Source organism: Pogoniulus pusillus, chromosome 5 (genome assembly GCF_015220805.1).
Source record: "Pogoniulus pusillus isolate bPogPus1 chromosome 5, bPogPus1.pri, whole genome shotgun sequence".
NCBI classification, from domain to species: Eukaryota; Metazoa; Chordata; class Aves; order Piciformes; family Lybiidae; genus Pogoniulus; species Pogoniulus pusillus.
The window spans coordinates 20,891,027-20,914,585 of NC_087268.1; the positions used below are offsets into that span (position 1 = coordinate 20,891,027).

General features: G+C 41.5%; 1 protein-coding gene across 2 annotated transcripts; it reads right to left on the reverse strand.

The window, feature by feature from the left end:
* Window positions 1-5,209: 5,209 nt before the first annotated feature.
* Window positions 5,210-13,654, reverse strand: AKAP17A (A-kinase anchoring protein 17A). Of its 2 annotated transcripts, none has more exons than XM_064143469.1 (5): window positions 13,553-13,654; window positions 11,969-13,173; window positions 9,743-9,891; window positions 8,402-8,642; window positions 5,210-7,167 (listed from the first exon to the last, which is right to left on the reverse strand). In XM_064143469.1, exons 2-5 carry the CDS (start codon window positions 12,728-12,730, stop codon window positions 6,274-6,276), a joined length of 2,046 nt encoding a protein of 681 aa, XP_063999539.1. In that variant the 5' UTR covers window positions 12,731-13,173; window positions 13,553-13,654; the 3' UTR covers window positions 5,210-6,273. The 2 variants fall into 2 exon arrangements, with proteins under 2 accessions (XP_063999539.1, XP_063999540.1); XM_064143470.1 differs by lacking the exon at window positions 13,553-13,654 and having other exon boundaries at window positions 11,969-12,711; window positions 13,053-13,291.
* Window positions 13,655-23,559: the final 9,905 nt, after the last annotated feature.

The following is a 23,559-nucleotide window of genomic DNA, read 5'->3' on the forward strand; positions in this document are numbered from 1 at the left end:
AGTTTTCACTAAATAACAGACACTTATGTGCACTTCTGTAGGCTAGTATATCCTAAAGGGCCATAAATTCACTTTACTTAAGGCAGTTGTAGGGCACAAGATGCCCTGGTAATAAAGTGACCATACATTTAATTAGATCCACTTGAAGTGCTTTTTCAGTTATGACTAAATCTGTCTGTTGAGGACACCACATGTAAGCATCTAATGGGATTACTACTGGTGGCGTGATGCAGGGGAGGACAGTCGCAGATAACCCACACCAGACTGATGCAAAGCCACAGACAGAGTGTTAATTGTTTCAAAGTAAATTGTTTGCGAGGCTTAAAGTCTAAGCCTCTTATAAGCTGCAAATGCATTCATGAAGATGAAACTGCAATGGATCGTTTTGTCTGAAAATCCCATCAAGGTTTTTGTCAAACATGCAGGCTAAAGCTGTTATTTTACCTCCACAGTCCCATTTTGGTGATGAATTTTTCTTTGCCTGAGTGACTCACTACAGACAACTACCAGGCGAAACCCAAAACAGGGCACTTTGGCATAACACTTGAAAGGAAGTATCTATGAGCAAAGCAGATTCAGTAAAATGAATGTCTGTCAGTAAGAAGTGACAGATGAAACTATTCACACAGGCAACATTCTTTTAAGCAATGAACACAAATCTTAGAGATGTGAGTACAATAATGATTTTTGGTAATGCCAGTATGAAAACAAGCATGCCTCACTATCATCCCTTAAGTATGCCCAGATTATATCAGATTTGCATCAGCTGGCCTGGAAGTGCACTAAAATAATCCAGTTTGTGCCCAATTTTGCTTATTGGGTTTCCTTTTAAGAATCCTAAAAGCCATGATGCTCAAGTACCATGTTAGAAACTCCAAAGAAAACACAAAATGTCCATTTTCTGTAACATGACTACTAGTTCAGTCAGTTTTTCACATCAACTGTTTTTACTTTTTTCCTGCTTAGATCACAAATACTACTGGAAGGCACTTGAAGTGGGCAAGAAATCTCATCCTTTAAGCAAATTCTCACTTCTCCTCAGTTTTCCTTATCCTAAAACTCTTAGTGAGGATGTCTTTTGAAGTCTATTATAAGCAATTCAAAATTGTTCTTGGTTAAGCATTCTGGCCTGCAAATAATCTCTGAACAAATAATTCAACCAAATACTCAAGATCTCTGCCACAGGGAGGTCTCAGCAGGTAAGTGGCATAGTCTCCTTGACTCTCCAGTCAATTCACTAGCTGAAACTTTAAGACAGAGGTGCAAAAATTAAAACAAAATAGAGAGCAGCTGAAGGCAGAGTCTCACGTTAGAAGACTTGGGCTCTGTCAGGCATCACAAAGGCAAACAGTGGGCATTCAACTACCTTGCGCAGGCCATTTAATGCTTTCCAATCTGATAATCTTCTTCATTTCTTCAAAAGACATGCTTCAGAAAGAAGTGTTCTTGTGATTTGGCCTGGACAAGCAACCCTTTTACCTGGTGTCTCACCTCAAATGTTTTGAATAGGCTTACGCTGTTTTCAAGTGCACTGGTTTTTGGCTGGGATAGAGTTCATTTTGTTCAGAGGAGCTGGTGGGGGCTACACTTTGGATTTGTGCTGAAAATGGTGTTGGTAACACAGAGAAGTCTTAGTTGCTGCTAAGCAGTGTTTGAACGGAGGCAAAACCTTATCTGTCAGTCATCCCACCAGTGCACAGGCTGGGGGTGCACATGAAGTTGAGAGGAATTATGGCTGGGACAGCTGACTCCAACTGACCAAAGGGATATCCCACACCATATTCCATCGCACTTAACATATAAACCTGGGGGAAGGAAAAGGTAGGAGATGTTCAGTGCTGGTATTTCATTTTTCCAAGTGAGAGCCCAGCTTTCGACAGATGGATGAACATCTGCCTGCCAAGGGGAAATGGTAAACTAATGTTTTTGCTTTGCTTGCACGCAGTTTTTGCTTTCCTTATTAAACCATCTTTATATCACCCACAGATTTTAACACTTTTGCCCTTCTATTTTGCTCTTATTCCACCAATATGGAAAGAGTGGCTGGATGGTGATTAGTTGCTGGGTGGATTTAAACCATGACAGTGAGCCATGTCAAGCACAGTGAGCAGAGAACACTTTGCTGGCCCTGTATTTTCCAGTTAAAACAGAAAATAACAGAAACCAGTAGGCAATTCTGAGGGCATTTACAGATACATGTCTAAGATTGTACGCAGAATTGTAGGGAAGACCTGGTCTGAGGGTGATGAGTAACTGTTCACTTTTTTGCCAGGTTGAGACTGTTATTTGGGAGTGACTGTGATGCTATCACACTATTATCCCTTCACGTTGCCCCACAAATAGTTCCATTTCAAGGGCTGTGCTCCCTGTCATGCTCACTTCACAGGTGCCACAGTGCACATGCAATTAGATTAGGTATCACTTAGAAAACAATTACAATCAGTCCCAGCTCCTCAAAGGTTTTATAATCTGCTACTATGGCAAAGCACCTGCTTGAACTAATCAGATTTAATTTTTTGTGAGGCAGCAGGAGATTCAGGGGATGTAGCACGTTTTAGGGAAGCAGATCAATTTATTTTCTGCACTGATTAAAAGAAGTATGGAGATGCATACCATCTCAAACCAGCCTCTAGAGTCCAGTACCAGATTAAGTAAAAAAATCAAAGGTATACTTTCTTTTAACAATAATAATACTTACACATGTGAGAATGTAAGACACCTGAGGAATCCACTGTGCACATCCAGCTCTGAAGGATCAACTCTAACTAGATTGCTGCTTTATACACACACTAGAGACAACCCTGAAAATGCACTGTGAGGTAGCAGAAGATATATTTTGCAAATAATATGCTAATTGGACTGAGGAAGGGCCAGGTCAACAGAATGCAACATGAAATTAACAAAACAGCTCTTCTATCCAGATTATAACCAAAATTCAAAGGAAGGATGCCAGATTAAAACACAGGAAATAGAGGTATTTCCTCTTAATTATAAAAAAATAAAAACCAAAACCAAAATCACTCTTATCCTGCATAGCAATACATTAGTGGTTGTTTTTACTTAAATAAATTAAGGTATCTGCCAAACTAATTGCTTTAATTGCTGTCATATAGAATCCAACATCTCAGCCTCTCCTATCAAACCTGAGCAGCCACACCAGTCTGTTTACATAGACATGTTCAAGAACTACCCCAAAGGTGACAATGGTGAGATGCCCAGGTAGCACTGCCAGTGATCAGCTCTACCTGGTTTGTGTTTATAGTCTTTTAGTACAGTCCTGTACACACAATTTTGGGAGCACTGCAAAAAAATCCTATTGTCTGACACCCAGGCAGTCTTGGGGCAATGGCTACCTTGGAAAGACAAAAGTCTATTTTTACTTTTGAGTGTGATGCCATATGACACAAAATAACTCTTTGGTCAGCTGGGGTCAACCGTCCCAGCTGTGTCCTCTCCCAACCTCAGCCTACCCATTTTGGTGTGCACAAAATGAGAAAGCATGAGAAATGCCTTGACACTGAACAAGCCTTGAACGGCAACCTGTGTCCTATAAACCCTGTCACAAATGCAAAACACAACTTGATGTGCTTTGATGCAAAACCACATTCCTTTAAGCAGCAATACCACAAAGTGTTAGACTAGGTGAAAGTCTGCACAGAGCAAGTCCAGGTACTAAGTGGTTTTAATTGGGTCTGCTGGCCAGCTGAAAGAGGACTTCTTCCACAGTCCTTCTGCATTTTGGAAAGTAACCACTTACAAGTAGCTTCAAAGCACTTTAAGTCTTTTCCTCCTAAAGCTGCTGTGAAAAGAAATAATACAAGCACTATAAACAACTGAGCTACTTTAACTTACTGTGTTTTAGGACACTGTATGAGGTCAGTGCTGGATATGGCGTGTTAAGCTGAACGTCTGTCAAAGCACAACAGCTGAACATCCTCACCACAATTAATGTCTCTGGTCTCCTAAATTGCCCTGAAAAGCAGGGGAGCTTATGGAATTTACTAATTTTAGATGCAATATGAAACCTGCTCTTGGTGCTTTCTCTGAAGACAAAAAAACCCACAAACAACCCTAACAAGTGCAGGCTTTATTTGTAACAGCTAACAATACCTGTTGGATCCTTCTAGTATGACTCTCTCTTGGGTGACTGCCACTGCTTTAACTACTTTCAGCCTTGGTAATGACAGTGCATTCATAGCTTGACAACTTCCTTAAAGTAGCATTCTAAGCTAGCATCTCACCTATTACTTACATTAAAACATCAAGACTGCCACCCAAGGTATCAAAGGCAGTGAAAATCCACAGCAGAAATAAACAGCAAACACACTAGTAGGAGTCTGAGGTGAGAGTCATTGGTGATCTGTTAGACACTATTGTCCTGTCCTGGCAGGGGGGTTAGGGCGGTTGGACTCGATGATCTCCTTGGGTCCCTTCCAACCCCTAACATCCTGTGATCCTGTGACCATTCACCATGTGCATTTTACATGTAACTGCAGATAGAACACTTTTTTTTTTTTTTAAGTGGTGTTACCACAGACAATATGTCAGTATTTAAGAGCAGGCTAAGCAGAACTGCATGTATTTACACACTGGCATCTCATTAACCTTCTTGAACTCAACCAACATTAGGTTAGATTCTAGCTAAAACATTCTTAAACATGACCTTATCTTCAGTTAGATAGGCTTTTAACACTTAAGCAGATAGAAAAATTGACTACAGAAAGCAACTGCTCAGATTTCAAGATTTTGGTGGTGTTGAGGTGATAATCATTGTAGCTCCCAGTTCCCAAGAATATGGTGAAACTCACCAGAGATGTCAGAGAAACTCGAGAAGCAACAGAATTAACAGAAAACCTTTAAAAACATGAATTGCCAGGAAAAGAATATCTACCTTTCCTTTCTGTAACTAGTAACTACAAAGATTTCAGCTGCATAGTCCATGAACACTGCATGGATTCACTGAAAACAGTGCAGACACACTCAGCCAGCCAGGAATCCAGCTGAGCTGAAGCAGTAAGATGCCCCTCAGACATTCCAGGAAAGGGAAGCACTTATTATGCATCAGTCTGTGGAAAATGGCATCTGAAGGCTGTACATAAAGAGCACACATCCTGCTCAATTAACAGGTGATACAGCTGCGCACAACAAGAAGAGTGGCTGATCTTCATCATTCAAACGTGTTGAGTGATTTTTTTCTTAAACAAATGTGTTCTTGTACAACACTTCAGCAGATTTTAATATTCAGACATGAAAACAGCAACTTCAGTTCACTGGAAACAGTTTTCTTTTTAATTTTACCACAAAAAGGCAAAATAAACTCTTTCACTGCAATGTTATAGCTTTTAATATTCCTGAGCTGCATTTCAGAAGCAAAAGTATTTTTACATGGAATTAACAACAGACACTGCAGCCTTAGTTTCCAACAACGTGAGTAAAAATAACTTAGCAAGAAGGCCCCTTATTCAAAAGACAATGGCTAGCTCTGTATGAACCTGAAAAAATGTTAAGTGGCTGTATACCACCTGAAGTTATTACAAAGCCAAATATATCAACAGACTAGCAGAACAATTTTTCAGCCATTTAACCACTGTTCCTTGCTTTCTACATCAGTGTGCCTCTCCCACATGGAAAGTATTACTATACAAACCGTATTACTTGCCAGAATAATTTGGGCTACAAAGCCTGGCATCAGACAGACACATGAAGGAACTGGAGCATATCTTTACAGTTTGTTTTAAACACTGTATCAAAGTCTTGCTATACATCTCAACCAGTAAAAAAAACTGCTTTGTTAAATATGATTTCATTGAATGCACCAGAAAGCATTTTAAATTAAATCAGTGTATAATAGCTTGTCCCATCTGGAGTTCCTATAGGTGGTACCCTCGTATTTCCCAAGCCAAATTAGGTGGTAAGAGATAAAAACTAAACCGACTAAAATTACAGTTTAGAAATCAGAATATGAAGAAAACAGGCTGGCCTTGAGCACTGTAGAAACTTGAGCACAAGCAAGGTGTTTGTATCTACTCCGTGGTATAAACCCAGAAAGAGACAAGCATGAAGAATGTCAGAAAAAACAGGCATCTAATATCTTGATTTCAGGGACTAGAGATGCAACTTAAGCATTGGTTGAAACAAACATATTTTCTACAGCAGTCACACCGACGAGGTCTCGTTCACAACTTTCTGGCCCTTTTGTCCAACCACAGCCTTTACAAGGAGCCAGGGCCTCCACTACCCACTCCAAGTACTCCTTTGCTTACTCGGTGATCTTCACCGGTGCCTTCGTCTCCTGCTCACGCTCCTGCGACTACGACTTCTTTCTCTCCTGTCTCGTTTACGTTCAGTACTATGAGTTCTTCTGTACCGTGAACGTCTGGGGCTTATACTCCTTCCACGAGGACTACGGCTTCGCCGGGGACTGTAACTTCTGCTAGAGTGTCTGTAATACCTCCTTTCTTTCCTGTGCTTTTCCTCCTGGTAACTCATGTCTCTTCTGTGTCTGCTCCTCTCTCGTTTACCCTTACTCTCATCAGTATTTATGCTGCTACCCGATCGGCTCTTTCTTCTTCTTGGCTCTGTGCTGCGTTTGCCCTGCTCACAATGTGTGTCCTTCCTGTAGGTATTCTGGTCATAGCTAGAAAGGCTCTTCTGCTGCTGGTTACTGGTGGGAACATATGAAAGTACTCCTGAACTACTTTTTTCAGAACACCTCTCAGTGTTTGTAGTATGAAGTTTCTGACCTTCTTTGACATGAACTTTGTCATGAATGTTGCCATTCAAGTACTTGCACTGAGTGTTTACACTCTCAGGGGATGCTACTTCTCTCTGAGAGACAGAAGTCAGTTTGCCTGCAACAGCCTGTCCTGAGGTAGAAGTGATGCAGCTGGATGACACAGTGTGTGGAACACCACTAGGAATTTTTGGCATGTCAGACTGAGATGTTTCGGTTTCTTCTTTGTTTTGGTTAACTGCATCCATTTTCTTGCTCAGAAGATTGTTCAGCAGCTTCTCCCTCAGTTCCTTTTCTTTTCTCTGCAACCCCAGTGCTCTCTCTTTTTCCTCTTCCACACGTTTGAGCTCAGCCTCTTGAAGCCTTCGCCTCTCCTCTAACTGCTGAAGACGAATCTTTTCTTCATTATGTTCTTGCTCCAAAAGCTTTACTGTCTGGAAGAGATTCAAGGAAAAGGTAAGAACAAATTAAAAAACAGACTTTCTTATGCTTACAAATCATAGAATCAACCAGTTTGGAAGAGACCTCAAAGATGACCCAGTCCAACCTCTCAACCAGCCCTGTCCAATCAACTAGACCATGGCACTAAGTGCTCATCCAGTCCTAGCATAACACAAAAGTAGCAATGTGGCAAGAAAACAAAATCTAACAAACAGATCCCAACATAAAGCTACTGTTTCCCTCTTGAAGGAAAAAAAACCAAGCCAATCAAACAAAAAAACCCTGTCTAACACACAACTGTTAAGGTGAAGTACTGCTATTAGTCCACAAACTTTTATGGGGGTTAATTTATCCTGACTGTTTGACCAGGCAAAAATAAAGCCTGGATTTTATAACTATTTAATACAACAAGAGTGGAACAGAAGCTATAATGACATGTGAAATTTGAAGTACTATAATACATCTATCAAGGGCAACACCTGAAGCTGTTGATCAGACAACCTTCCTATTTCAGAAATACAAAGCTAAAAAGCTTGGGATAAGTATTTCTCTGTTCTCCTACCATTTAACTGACCACATAGCACTGTTGAGTTCAAAGCCATTCCTGAGGCACACTGGTATAAAGGAAAAAAACCATACCTGCGCTCTACCACAGTTTGTCATGTCTACATAAAAGTTTTAAGTGAATGGCACTCTGTTTCAGTGATAATTTACAACACTGTTAAAGACACAGTGTAACATTTGAAACCTTAGCTGACAGAACTCTTCCTACAGAAAAATCATTTTGCACATATGAAAATATCAAATAATGGAAGCTTATTTTCTGAAACTGCAAAGAACAGTTAATGGAACTGCTGAAATCCACATAGGAAATGGCACCAAAAGTGGAATTAGATATAAGGAGTCTTGTATTTTATCCTCTGTGTTTACCTGACTTTATCATGCTTACACATTCCTTCACTGGACTTAAAAGCAAGCCCACGAATTACCTTACCTGTGTCAGGACTAGAGGTTCAAGTTCACTCTCCATTTAACTACATGTGCATATTTTAACAAGGGAGAAAAACACTGTTCTATTGCTTTTTTTTTTGTTTTGTTTTGTTTAAGGAATAGCAACTGAACAGCCATCTGTTGTTTAATGAACAGCACTCCTCACCCCCTCCCTCGTCAGAAAGGCTTTGCTCTGCTAGGTTCTTCATTAACTTCTGAAATAAATATTGAAGTTACCTTTGCCCTGCTTAGCAGTTCTGCAATTAGTCTAATGGACTGAAGATTTCTTTGAGCTAACAGGAGCTTCCTTTCTTCTAACTTTATCTTCTCTTGCAGTTTTTTCTGTTCTTCAGCTTGAAGCTTTTCGAGCTGCTTTTTATTTCGTCGAACTTCACGATCTTTCTGTTTCTGTTCTCTCTTACGCAACTTTTCTTCTCTTTTTCTCTCTCGCTCATATTCTTCAAGCTCTTTCTGCTTCCTAAAAAGAGATTAATGTTTTTTACCTTTTACCTTTAGTTCTTCTCTACATAAAAAAGTTATTTCATACTCTGAGTAGATTTGTTTCTAAGTAAGCTTCAGTGGTTATTGAAAAACAGAAGCAGGGAACAGTGAACACTTTAACGTTTAGTTCTGAAAACATAAACCACCAGCCTATCAATATTTAAAACCAAGTCGGAATACAAAAATAAAACAGGAATACAACAAAAAATGATTTTTTTAATCCAATCAGACTAGAAACAATAATAATAAATCAGGTATCTGGGCAGTCAATCTTCACAGTGAGAAGAAAATTACCATGCCAATTAATATGTATAGGGTTGGTGGTGTTTATTTCAGTCATTAAACCAAAATGGTAGTTTACATAAAAGGCCAAGAATTTCCAAGGTCAGATGTCTAATGGCATAACTGTCAGGAAATTGAGTATTTTGCAGATTTAGTATTTTGAAATAAACATAAGCATTGATGATAATCTAAATAACTTTACAGTTTCAGAAACTGTTTACTATCTAAACATTAAGCAATGAGAATTTATATGGATCAAGGCAAACTGGCACCATATGATCTCTGAAACAATGTGTTCCATTTGGGTTTATATTCTGGATAGATGTCTTACAATGTTTGCTCCCCTAAACCCTTTCTTAAAATGTCACTGTTAATATATGCCCGTATGCCAACCTTTTCTTGGAAAAAAATACTGATGTTAAGACTAAATGAGCTTTAAAATATCAGTAGTAGAACTATTATTTTCAGTTCTTTACTTACACTGCATGTTTTTCCATCAGAATGACTACACATCATGTAAGTTCTCAGCTCTTGGAATTACAGTTCAAGGAAAAAAAAAAAGAAAAGAAGTGTAAAACATTTTTTTTTAAATTTCATAATCCCTGAATCCTATTCCCTTTGAAGGACCACGATATTCTCACTCAGTTTCAGTGCTTCACTTCAGCTACAGGAGTAGAACTTTGAAAGGAAACTCGCATTTAGTTATTTTTCATCTACTATGATGATGTGAAGGAGCATTCACAGTTTTGTTATGCCTGACTGCTAAAACATAATTCAGCAATAAGCAATATATACCTTTCTTCCTCTTTTTGTTTTTCCTCAGCTTCTTTCTCTCTACGTTTTTGTTCTTCTCTCTGTTTTTCAAGCTCTTGAAGCTTTTGCCTTTCGAGCTGACGCTTTTTTATTGATGCATCACTAAGGTGTTTTGTCGAGTCAAATGAAACCTTTACAGGACAGGATTGAAAACAGTCTTAAGTAAACAGAGAGATAAATTCCCTACAGCCTAAACAACCCAGTACAGCATCATCCAAACCACAATATAAGTACAAACAGAAAGTTATAATGTTTTTCAAAACGAAGGGACCTTCTCCATGTGCCTAAAGCAAGCACTGAAGTACTATAACCAGGTAACTGGGAACTAAATGCCTGCACACTAACACAATCAAGCACCAGTTTACAGTTTTGTGTGTCTGACATCCAGAAGTACATCCTTGTGTTGTTTAGGCCTTGACTGTCCAATATTTTCTACCTGTCTGAACAGCAACACACAGAATTCTTTTACCTTACATATGCTCACTAGGGACTGCACAGCACTATGTAGAAACAGGCCTAAATAAAGGCCTCCCTTTCTAAAACTGCAGTACTTAAGTTCAGAAGAAGAAACAGTTCTGCAGTATTCGGCTGCATCTGGTTTAACTGCATCCCCACCAATGCTAACACTAAGATTCCCTAACTGAGGTAAACTGGGATGAAGCTCCAAGTCTCAGACTGGGTACACATGAGAAAAGGAAGTTACACACATGTGAGAAATGAGACCTGGGAAAATGATCAACTTACAGGACATACAAGTACACCTTGGCCATCTCCAGCTGCATGCTGGAACAGGACATCAGCAGACATCACAGCCCTTGTGTCCTACACTTGCATCCTATGTAATCCACCTGTTCGCAGACAGGCAGGGGTCTGTGATATATTCCCACAGGCCCATCATCGTGAACCAAGGAGCAGAGAACAAGCAGCACATACTCTGCAGTTGAATTCACCCAGGTTCTATGCAAAATGACATTTCACTAGCAGGCTAAAAGGACAGAAAGGAAGAAACAGACAAGGTGGTATGACCTTGTAAGAAATAGATCTATCCTGACAGCACAGTCACAAACACAGCCCTATCTCTTTCCTATCAATATCCAAGGGCAGCTGCTGGGAAGGGATGCTTCTGTTTGCATGGAAAAACTAAATTTGGAACCTTGATTCCCTGCATGTACGTGGCAGCTTGAATTTCACATCCCTTTGAAAACTTTTGAAAGTGCAAAAAGTTTCTATGCTCCAGCTTACAAACTTTAATAACAAGACGAAAGACCATGGTATTTAACTTATACTGGCTAATCTACTATTTAAATAACTATCTGCATACCCACATCACAGAGAGAAGCACTCAAGATTTTTCCTGCAATACACTTTCAACATTCACAATCATTTCACTCAACCAATATGCAAATGAACGGACCACCTCCAAACATACCAGAGCAAGTTTTCTTCACACCATGCTTTCACAGATACTACATATGAACAGACTGTCTTGTTCTCTCCTGCCATGGTTCTATTTTCTAAGACAATAAGGTTATGGGAAAAAAAATCTGGAAAACTCAGTATGTAAACATTGAGCATGAGGTACATTGCATTCGTAGGAAACTGTGTTACAGATTAACATTATAATTTAAATTTTCATGAGACTTTTCTGTGTGTGAACTGCACCAATGCTTAACTGTGTATTCCCCAGACCAAACAGGCCACAGGCTACTGAACTGCATAATTCTGACACTTGTTTGGCAGACCTCATCGTCAACAAAAAGACCAAACACAGAGGCTTTGAAATTCTCTTCCAAAGTTTCTATTCGTAAGGAACACAAGAAAGAACAATGAGCTTTCAAGTCAACCTTCTGGTACAATACAACTGAACTTGGGCAGAATAAAAATTTTAAGTGAAATGATAAGATTTATAAATCCCTATCAATTTCATGTTCATGTACTTGGTCCTTCAATCAAGTGGTTCTCATTTTCAGAACTGTATTGTTAAAAGAGGAAAATCCCCACTCGCTTTGCCTAACAATACATTTTTCCACTATGATGTTCCTCTAAAAATTCTATTGCAGCTGTTCCATAAAATTACAGTAGTGCTGTTCAATCACCTGTTGCCTTACCACACTACACAGATGTGGGTTTTAAGCACTAGAGAAATAAGAGAGTGGTACTTTGTTTTTCACACGGGTTCCCATTAAAAAAGAAACTCTAGTTTCTCACCTTTATATTGCAAGCCACTGCTTTGCCATCATCGCCTTTATACATCAGCTTCATCCCTCGCAGGGCATTCATGGCCTTAATGAAACCAGCATATTCTTGATATTGAACATAAGCTTCAAAATTTAAATGGCCTCCAAAACTGAACGTGTGAAAATTTCTGCCAGTCATTTCTTCTCTGTAAGGGTCCAACATGGGTATGTCCACGTTACGTATCTCTCCAAAACTCTTGAAAACTTTTATAAGTACTTCCTCACTTGGCTTTTCCGAGCCGGAGTCCTTTGCTGCAAACCACTTACAAGGTAAGCCCTCTAAGTGAATAGTATCTGGCCTTTCCCCTGGCAATGTTTCGTTCATATCTTTTGCATCACGGAAAAATGAGTCCCAGTCGTGTCTGGTTGGAAAGTCAATCTTATATTCTGCAGCACGGACTTTCAAAATATCTGAGAAGCCGCTGAGCTTTATTGTTTTGCCATCAAGGCATGCCAGAAAAGACTTAACTAAACTTTTGTTTTCAACCTCTCCTTCAAACCGGATGAAATCCATCGTGCTTTTAGAAATCCGCAGAGTGGAAAACTGATGAGCTTGCACCATCCCTTTCAATCTTTCCATCACTTCCCAGTTTGAAATGGATTTTCCTGGTTGTTTCAGCTGAGGAAGTGCCACACTGATGGTCATTTTTGTAATGGGTTTAAGGTATAACCCACAGGGAGCACAGAGCTCTACAGCTTCTGATGTATCATGAACTATAGTTGCAGCAGCCATAACACAGAAAAAGCATAGGATAAAAAAAATAAAAGATGCAAGTTTAAGTTGCAGGCCAACAGCAGTCAAATAAAATAGCCCTTATGCGTAAATAATAGAACTTTTTGGCCACTTAACCATTCCCAAGATAAAACAATGTTTCTTAATGCAAGAGACAATTAGAGAGTTAAAACTGAGTAATACAAACATTTTAAATTACTTTATAACCACTACACCTTTTAAGTAATTAAATCTCAGCAAGGTCTTAGAAGAAACCCTAAGAAGCTGATGACAAGCTTAGGAATACATGAAGTTGGTATGTGATGGCTCAGAAAGCAGCTACCCTTTCTCAAGAAGGAAGGAAGGAAGGAACTGGTGGAGCGATGCCACACCGCTTTGAAGTCTACTTAACAACCAGTAAACCCCAGCAGGCTAGCGCCGAGGCGGATCCCACGTTCTGGTGTCTGTAACGAGAGAAAAACGTCCCTTTTATGTAAATGCCTTAAGCCCCACCGCCCTCCCTCCGAGCAGCGCTGAGGAACCTCAGTAGTACAAAGCGAAGAACGCCGTGATCCACGCCGGAGCCAGCGACCACCACCGGTCGCACAATCTGAGCGCGGGAAGGCTGGCAGCTGCCCTGGACGGGATGAGCCCAGATGGCGGGGCGAGATGCCGGGAAGACGCCTGCGAAGAAGCCCCGCTTCCCTCTCCGACACCAGCGGGCCGGCCCGAATAGGGCGCTTGCCGCCGCCGCCTCCCCTACACGTTACCCGGCCGCCAGAGCCCAGCGGCTCCCCGCCAGCCTCCAGCCCCCCGAATGGACCTTCCCGGCGCCCGCCTCACCCGCAACCGGCGAGGTGGGCCGACCCACGGGCAACAGCTACAGCACCCGGGAGCGCTACCCCATCCACCCCCGGCCCCGGCCGGATCCTGCCCCTGCACTCTTCCCCTGGGCCGCTTCCGCTTCCGCTTCCGCCTGGAGGAACGCTCCTCTGCCGGCAGGAGGGCGGGCACGCTCTCTATGGCAGGCCTCTCTATGGCAGCGGCGTGACAGCGACGCCTAGCGCAGGGGCGGGAGAGTGTGGGCTGATAAGACGGCTAGAATGGGTGCCACAGTACCGCCTGTTCCTTGCTTTCCCGCAGAGACATACAATACGGACATTGAGATTCTGCCGGAAGGATGGAGGACAGAGATGGTGTGCTGGAGTTAACCAACTACCAAGACAGATAGCCTCCAGCTTGCTGCTTACTGCACATTTCCAGTACTGTGTGCTCTTTTTGAGAACAAACCCAAAGCCTGTACTCATGAAAGACTAGCACAAACCAACCCTGCATAAGCTAGTTGCATAAAAACGAGTGCCTAGTGCTGTTTGAAATGCTGGAAGATATCCAAGCCACATACATCTTGGAAAATATGCTACATGACCTACAGGAAATCTGTCTGTGCTTTCAGCTGAAGGTTACTCTGGACACCCTATAGCATCCCAAATGGCAGTAGGCATGTGAGCTGCCAACTCTCGGTCTTCCATGTCATCATTTTACTATCAGCAGATTCCTGATACTTGGGGCTTTGCAAGTTAGGGATTCTCGTGGAGGGGTTTCTCTTATTCCTCCTCTGTTAGGGGGAGGTGAGAAATTAATTTGAGGTGGTATTAATTTTTATAAAGTTATTTATGAAAATTAATATTTACTAACTTGTACCACCCCCAACCACTATGTAATCAAGTTCGTTGTGCAAAGTTATGAAAACAGCTGGGATATATTTACAGGGATTGGATTATTAAATGGGAGTATCAAATTATCAACAACTATAGACAGAGAGAAAGATTCCCTTAGGCTTAATGCCTCTTAGCAACTATACTGTTTGCACGGCAAGGGCTGAAATTGTGTCTGCTCTTAAGACAGAGGTAACTTATATTACAAAGGAATTAAAGCTTGCTTAGATGTGTTGCTCTTAAGTATTAATCATTAATCACCCTCCCGGGATTGTGTCACAGCGTGTGCCCAGTATTCAGGTCTTGGTGAGGCTGGAATCTGTCCTGGCTTGCAGGAGAATGATAAGTGTCCCCAGTCTCTGGGGTAAACAGGATTTCTCTGACCACCTCTCCTGGTGAAGTGGTCTGTGCCTTGGTGCTGCTGCTTCTGGATGCAGTGTGTCCAGGGATGATCAGCTGGCAGGATTTCCAGGTGCAGGAGGAGGATTTGTCCGTGCAGCTTCTGACACGGTTGTCTGTACAGCTAGCAGGCTGTGTTTGCAGGTTAGCAGTCTGGAAGGGTCTGCTGAGTCTGGATCTTTCCAGGCTTACAGGACAGCTGGCAAGCAGGGTCTATGCCAGGCTGCAGGGAGACTTGAGCTCCGTAGATAAATGCAGGACAGCAAGCCAGTGTGTACGGCTGCTCTAGGCTCAGGCAGGGGGCTCTCAGCTCCCCATATATGTATGCAATGCAGGCGTGCAGGCGCTCTGCTTCTCAAAGGGTTCGCAGGCAGCTTAACTGCGCCCTGAGATCAGTGCAAGAGGTCTGAGCCTCAGTAATGTTTGCAAGAGAGTAAGGGCCTGACTCTGTGTCTAGGCCATGCAAGCAGGTCTGTGCTGCTATGTGGATCAGAGAGCTGAGCTTGAAGCTCTGAACACTCTGAACGCTCTGAATGCTCTGAACTTCTGAACACTCTGAACACGTGGTGCTCCTTTGCTCCTTCGTGGCTCATTTGGCCATCTAAAGTGGCCAATCAGGTTGGCAGTAAGCCCAAACCTTACCTTAAAAGGCAGTAGCTGTTTGCCTGGACCCTCCCAATAGGGGATCACCTGGGCAGACCCCAGGGGCACATGGACTGGGTGTGTGTGTGTTACACAACCTGTTTACTGCCTCATGGGTCCTGACAGAAAAACATGTCCAGGCATGTAGAGGCATAGAGAGGCCTCAGTTTTGGGGCTGCTGCTCCTCCACCACAGGGATGCAGAAGTTGCCACATACGCACAGGAGAACACTTATCTCCGTTCCCTGCACCACCACTGTCTAGGTATGTGGCCTCATGTTTTTGGAGAACTCTGGTTTTGACAAAGACACTAGCTGCATGCCCCCACCTATCTATCTATCTATCTATCTATCTATCTATCTATCTATCTATCACAATTTTCTTATGCTCATCCTTAGCCCACAAGCTGTTCCTCCTGCTGCTGTCAATCTTCTGCTTTCATCCAGGAACTCACCCACTACAGCACCTTCCTGCCCTTGCTCCAATGTTAAACAGGCACCAGGTGCCACCTTTGATAAACTCCCACAACTTGAGAAACTGGAACTGCAGTAACTTTCAGTGGCAGACTGTTGCTAACCGCTCTGTGGAAACAATTACTTTGAAGCATCAAAGAAAACACTCAGTGCCAGACATACCCATCAATCCTGCAGCTGCAGCAAGACCACAGTTGTGCAGAGGTGCTATTTCACATTGCAGCTGCTGGTAACTGCTGGCCCTATGCTTTTCCTTTTTTTTACATTATAGTTACGTACTAGTGTAAAGGCAGCATCATAAACTACTGCTACTATACAAGAGCTTGAAATAGTTTATGCTTTGTAGTCTGATGCACCTGCATAGTATGTTGCACCTTGTTCTACAAACTTGTGCTTGAGAGTACACAAAGCAAGTCTAAGTTATGCTCCAGAGAGTTTCAGTGGCAGTGCAGTTAGACACTGCATATGGTGAAGATTTTGAATGCTGTGCATAATGATAGCCCCACTCCTCAAGACTGTTTCAGAAATGCTCTGTACTTTAAATTGAAAGAGTAAATCAATACTCTGAAAAGTTACAAACTGTCAGAACTGATGTTACCCATGCCCTGACATCAGCCACAACCATGGCAGCTTCCATAAACTAATTTTCTGGCACACTTGGAAGAACTGTTACAAGCTGTACGTTTAGTAGTTTTGTAAAACATACAGGCAAGAACAATTAGTGATAATTTTAAAAGATGTGATCAGACATCAAGACTGCAGTGTGGAGAGTAAGCAGTGTCTCTGCTCAAATGCAGTCCTCTGTATTGAGCATATATGTGCTGGTTTTTTTTAATTTTTTTTTTTTTTTCACTGCAGTAGATACCTGTATGATTAAATAAAATATCTTTCTTTAGGTTTCAGAATCTGAAAGGAAGGTCAGTAAAACAAAAGCATCACAGCCACCAGGAGCAGGAAGGATGAACAGACAAAGGGACTGTATGCAAGTAAAGCAGTGTATATAAATCTGGTTTGTACTGTAAGACATTGTCTTTCCCTAACTCTGGCAAATGCATTGTACTACCCACTTTAAAAACTATATAAGCATGTCTAAAAGCTTGTACTTTTTTTTTTCTGACTCCAGCAGAGCATCTAATAGAAGATACCACTACATGTCTATAAACTTTCCCATATGTACCTTCACTGGTTACAGCACCTGATCTCCCAAAAGTTCACTAGAGGGAGTGCTTGTATCTGCATATGCTTGAGAGACCCAGTCATAAAAACAAATAAAATAGGCTAAAAGCAACGGCTGCTAGTTTTGTGTTCATGCCAGACTACACATCATTATTCCTTTCTTGAATGATAATACAATTCTCCCATGGTCTTACCTGTGTAATACTTCTCTTCCTGAAATGCACAATTTTCTTAATAGTCATTTGTGGTAATGCATGCAAGACATTGCATGGATGTTCACATTAAACAAAACAACAACCCAGCATAATTTAATTTCCTTTCCTTCCACCTTCCATCCTCTCCAAAACACACCAAAGAAGAAGAAAATCTCTTTTTATTTTAAAACTTACCTGTGTCTGTTGGAGAATCATTTATCTCCTGCGTTCATCTGAATCTTTTGGTCAGAAATACTCCTAGTACACATCCTTTCATCCTTTAGAAACAGCTGAAGTACATGGCACTCTGCGTTTGCTTTCAATATGATTTCTATTTTTTGTTGTCATTGAACAGGAGTTATCTCTTTATTCTCTCACACACTTCCCAGAATTATTCACTGGGAAGTCAGACACTTTATGAATGGTGTTTGGAGGCACAGTCAGCAGCACAGAAGAATCTCTTGCATGACAAGATTGCATAACTGTTAAAGAGCCATCGTAATGTTGTTTTCAAACTCTAAATAGCCTCTCTCCACAAAGCAAAATTAAACCCTGAAGTGGGTAGGAACAGAGGAATAAACCTAGATATATTAGTTTATTTCCCATGGTGGGTATGATTCTATTTCCTTTCATTGGTTCTACTGTTTTTCTCCTCTCTTTTTATTTATTTTAATTTACCTTTTCTCCCCCCTAACTGAATGCTATGTGTCCATGAAGTGTGTGTATTTGATGAATTGTCTCCTTTGAAAGAATATATAATATTGGAAGTAATGCATGTACTGATGCAGGACCATCAACAATTAAGTGGAATTAATTATCACTTCCTGTGGACAGTTCTCCATAGGCCTAATTGTTGTATTGTGCTTAGAGTGGTAGAATACAACAATATACAGAGACATTTGCACTCTCTCTGATTCACCTTTGGTCTTGCTAGCACAGTTTAAAAGCATGCAATTCAGAACAGATCCTCTACTACCAGTTATCTCAGCACCCTGTGCCCACTACTAACTATCTTACACTAGACATAAGTGGCAGTATTTTTGCTTTTTGGTTTCATTTAGGAGGAATTAGCTTCTGTAGTGGTACTGATTTATAAACTGTCTGGTCAAACCAGAGTGTGCTGTAGCCTGCAAAACATAAGAATCAGATTTAAGTTGCAAAGACACATTGGTCATTCTAGTGGCCAAAGAGGCCATTAATCTTGGCCCACAGTCAATAAATAGGGGTGCACAGGTAAACAACGTGCTCTGACCCTACCCGCAGATCAGCTCAGACCCCATTGCAGTGCACAGCTCAGCTCTGACTCACCCGCATGGCTCAGACACAGCTCTGACTCTCACTTGCAGCACTCAGCTGCTGAGACCCCCACGCTCGGATGCCATTGCATAGCTCCAATGCTCAGAGGCTCAGACCTCATGCTTTGACTTATTCGCAGCTCACCTGCCTGCGTACCTTAGATGCAGAGCTCATTTAAGCCTGCACATAATATATGTATGTAAGTAGCCTACAGCCTCCTAAGCCAGCTGTGCACATCTGCACACTATCGTGCTATCAGGATCAGATCCTGTATTGCCTTTACCTACGGAGCTCAGACTCCCAGCAGCCACGCACACTTTGCATGCCCGCTGCCTATCGTTGCCTGGTAAGCGCCATTGCTGCTGAGATAACCAGGGAACAGACTCTGGATTGTCTGCACACACACACGGCCTGAAGCCACGAAGAACTGTGCCAGAGACAGCACGATATTCTTCTCCTGCTCCTGAAGTCCTGCCAGATGATAAGCCCTGGACACAACACCCAGAAGAAGCCAGGAGCACCAAGGCAGAGATCATCCCTCGCCAGGAGAAAAGGTTAGAGAAAACCAGTATTTCCCTAGAGACTGGGAAGATTTATCCTTTCCCCTCTAGCGGGGAAGATTCCAGCCTCCAAGTTCATGGGCAGAGACCCTGGAGAATTGGACATTAGGCACAAGCTGTGACACAGCCCCGGAGGGTGATTAATAATTGATAAAGAGTTGTGAGTAAAAGCTCCAATATCTCTGTAAAATCTGTTGCCTCTGCCATAGAGCAGAAAGAGTTTCAGCCCGCTCTGCTGGGCAAATAGCATAAAGATCCCAAAGGGCATTAAGCTGTGGGGAAAACTCCTCTCTCTGTTTATAGTTTAAATGTTTGCTAGTTGATTAACAAATTCCCTGTACATATTTTATCCTAAATTGTTTTCATAACCGTGTATGAACTTTAATATTAATATACAGTGGTTGGGGGTGGTGAGAGTTCAGAATGTTGAATTTAATAAATATAATTTTTTATATAAAATTTATATCACCCCAATTAATTTCTCCCCTCCACCAAATAGGTGTAGGTACTGAGAAATCCCCCTCTGCAGCAATACTGCATATAAGTACAGCAATCCTTGGTACCTATAGCTGTTTCTTTGTTGAGTTAAAGGCTCTTCCTTTCAATTTCTTGTGCGCTACTGTTACTAATTCAAATATCTTGTTTCTATTATAGCTTTCTGTAGTAAGGCTAAAGAACACAGAAACTGTAGGGTGAGTTTTTTCTAAATTGCTCATTTCTGTGGTCAGTGCAGCAGCTTTGATTCTGTCCCTTGTTTTTCAACTGATTCTCAAGTGACTTTGAGCAAGATACTTCCCTGTCTGACCACTGCTTTTACTTAGTCTATTGACCAGAGTAGACCAATACTAAGCACGTATTTTAATTTTGCAGCTTGCTTTGAAGTGTCTAAAATCAAAATGTAAAATAAAATCGATTGTCTAACATTCACAAAAAATGCTTATTCCTATGACAAATAAATGAAGATGTTTCTGCAGTATATGTGTGTGGTAGTTTAAGGCTTATTGGAATATTCTAATAAGATAAATTGGTGCTTTTCCTGAAAGTTCGGTGCAGAATCTGAATGAGCAGGGCATTGGTTGTGAAAGAATAACAATAATAAAGTCTGTACCATTCGTTGGTTTCCTAAGAGGTATACAAAGACAATGTATAAATAATTTTATTCTCTTGGCTCTTGGGCACTAGATCTGTTCGCTGTTCCTTTGCTTCTCTCTCTAACTCCTCCACTACTCTTGACTGACCAGATAAGATGTGAGCTCTGCTGGTTGTTTTCTTATCTCAGGAGAGAGAGGGTGGCTTTGGCCCTTTCTGGGTTTTCTTTGTCCAGGGGAGGAGATTGGATTTCTGTATTACTTTTAAATTGCATATAATTATAAATACATGTAAATACATTGTGTATATTTAGCTTTGCTGTAAAATATTGCTTTATCTTACTTCCAAGCCATATGAACTGGTCTGGTAAATTTTAATTGCGTGAGGGAAGTTCCAAACCCACCACAACGTGTGATAGAGTATGAGAAATCAGCTTTTGCATGCCCAAGCAACAATCAGTAATATATTGAAGCAATCATTAATTGTTAGCCATCTTTATCATAGGACAGATACTTAATAGTATATTTTCATCTGCAGATGCTACAGTCTAATTGTTGCCTCTCTTCTAATTTGGTATGAAATAACCGTATGAAGCAAGTTTTCACTAAAGGAAAATTTGTTTAGGTTGCTGCAAGGAGACCTAAGTATGAGTCACAGGACATGATTTAGAAAAGGAAAAGGTCATGACTGCAAGATCCTTGGACTATAAAATGCAGAAGTCATGATAACAGACAGATTGTTATATTTCAAAGACTTTGTAGGAAATAAATGCCTGGGCAAAGCTGTAAAGCCTAATAACCTTTTGTCTGTAGCTTCAATTTCCCAGTTTCCCCTTTGCTGGGAGACTTAGGTGGTATAATAATTTGGTATATCCACTAGATTTCAATATTTATGTGGTTTCACATGCTTGCTAGCATTCCAGAGCTCTTGTTCCCTCTTTTAGAAAGCCTTTGTTTAATAAGCTAAGGGATGGATTCTTTCATGCATATTTCCTACTGATTTTCTGTTTAAATATTTTATGTATATATAGCTCATTGTATGTTGTAGATTATAGTATTGTAAAAAGGCTTTAAGTACTTAAATTCTATGTCAGCAATTACTTACAATTTTATCATCCATCCCTACAGAGCTAGGCCACCCCAATTTTCTTTACAATGATGGATACAAAATTAAGTGCTATGGTTGATAAGATTGAAGGACAGGATGCCATCCAGGGGGATATGGTCACAGGATCACAGGATCACAGGATGTTAGGGGTTGGAAGGGACCCAAGGAGATCATCGAGTCCAACCCCCCTGCCAGAGTAAGACCACACAATCTAACACAGATCACAGAGGAACACATCCAGACAGGCCTTGAAAGTCTCCAGAGAAGGAGATTCCACAACCTCTCTGGGGAGCCTGTTCCAGTGCTCTGTGACTCTTACAGTAAAGAAGTTCCCCCTTGTGTTGAGGCAGAACCTCTTTTGCTGCAATTTACACCCATTGCTCCTTGTCCTATCACAGGGAGCAAGTGTTCCCCCCTGCTCCTGGCCAGCCTTCAGATACTTATAAACATTTACCAAATCCCCTCTAAGTCTTCTTTTCTCCAGATTAAAAAGGCCCAGGTCCCTCAGTCTCTCCTCATAAGCCATGCACTCCTGTCCCCTAATCATCCTCATAGCTCTCCACTGGACCCTCTGCAGCAGATCCCTGTCCCTCTTAAACCGGGGAGCCCAAAACTCAACACAGCATTCAAGATGAGGTCTCACCAGGGCAGAGTAGAGGTCAGGCTGTTGATGTGGACTCAGGAAAATCTCATGAAGTTCAATAAAGCAAAGTGCAAGGTCCTGCATGTAGGTCAGGGCAACCTTTGATATCTACGCAGATTGAAGGATGATGAAATTGAGAGCAGCCCTGCATAAAATGACTTGGAGGTACTCATGGATGGGAAACTGGACATGAGGCAGCAATAAACATTTGCAGCAAAGAAGGCAATTCACATCCTGGATTGCACCGAAAGAAGCATGGCCAGCAGGTTGAGGTGATTCTGCCTCTCTGCTCTTGTGAGACCTGGAATATTGTATCCAGCTCCAGGGACCCCAACACAAAAGAGACATGGACCTGTTGGAGCAGGTTCAGAGAAGGGCTACAAAGATGATCACAGGGCTGAAGCACCTCTCCTTTGAAGACAGGTTGAAAGAATTAGGGCTGTTCAGATCAGAAAAAAGAAGGCTCCAGGGAGGCTTTATAGCTGCACTTCAATATTTGAAGGGGACCTACCAGAATGCTAGGGAAGGACTGTTTAGAAGGGGCTTATAGGAATAGGATGAGGGGCAATGGATTTAAAGTGGAGCAGGGTAGATTTAGGCTGGACGTCAGGAGGAAGTTCTTTGTGAAGACAGTGGAACAGGTTGCCCAGGAATGTAGTTGAGGCCCTGTCCCTGGAGACATTCAAAATCAGACTCAATGTGGCCCTGGGCCACCTTCCAACCCAATGCAATCTGAATCTGTGAGCCTCTAGATGTGATTCCTGTAATCTCAACCAGTTTTTGAGAGACCATGACCCTCTTTAAGCAAGTTCTGCCAATTAAAAGACTGTTGAAAAAATACAAAGCTTGCAAATGTAGGCAGCTGCTCTGACTCAACTCAGCACTCACTTTTTGTGCTTTGCGTGACTTTCACTGACATCCTTGAGTGTTCTTACTAAAATAGTCAGTTTAGCATTATAGGACATTGGTTTGTAAGAATAAACTCTTGAGGCCTCCTGAGTCCAAGACAGCTTGTAGTAACTTCCTGCATTAGGCAGAAGAAAGCAGAATGATAGCTGAAATGTTTGTCCAAGAGACTGAAATTGGATTTTCCTCCCTATAAAAATTTCTGTATAAAGCCTTTCTGACTAAAGGAACAAAGCACAGTGATGCTTACATTTTAACTGTGAAGCCATTGCTCCACAGGGGCACACCTGCACACAACACATGGAAAGAGTCAAACACTTTAGGTGAGCTTCTAAAGAGACAGTTGGAAGGAGCCTAAAGTAGTCAAAACTGAAGTCAGATATGTATTTTGGGTCTTCATCTCAGCTCTCAGCAGGAGAGAAGTACTGAAGCTCTTTCTCCTGAGGATCTGCAGGTGGCTTTGGGTGCTGCACCACTGTCAGGTACAAAATCAATTCAGTCAAACTGTGCACTAGTTCAAAGCAGATCTGAGAAAGATCAGAAAGTTGAAACTGAAGTGGTCCATTCTCCATCTCCCCCTCACCACTTCTCTGTGCAGGAAAATATCTACATACATATTATAACGCTGCAACAAAGCAAAGAAAATTGCTT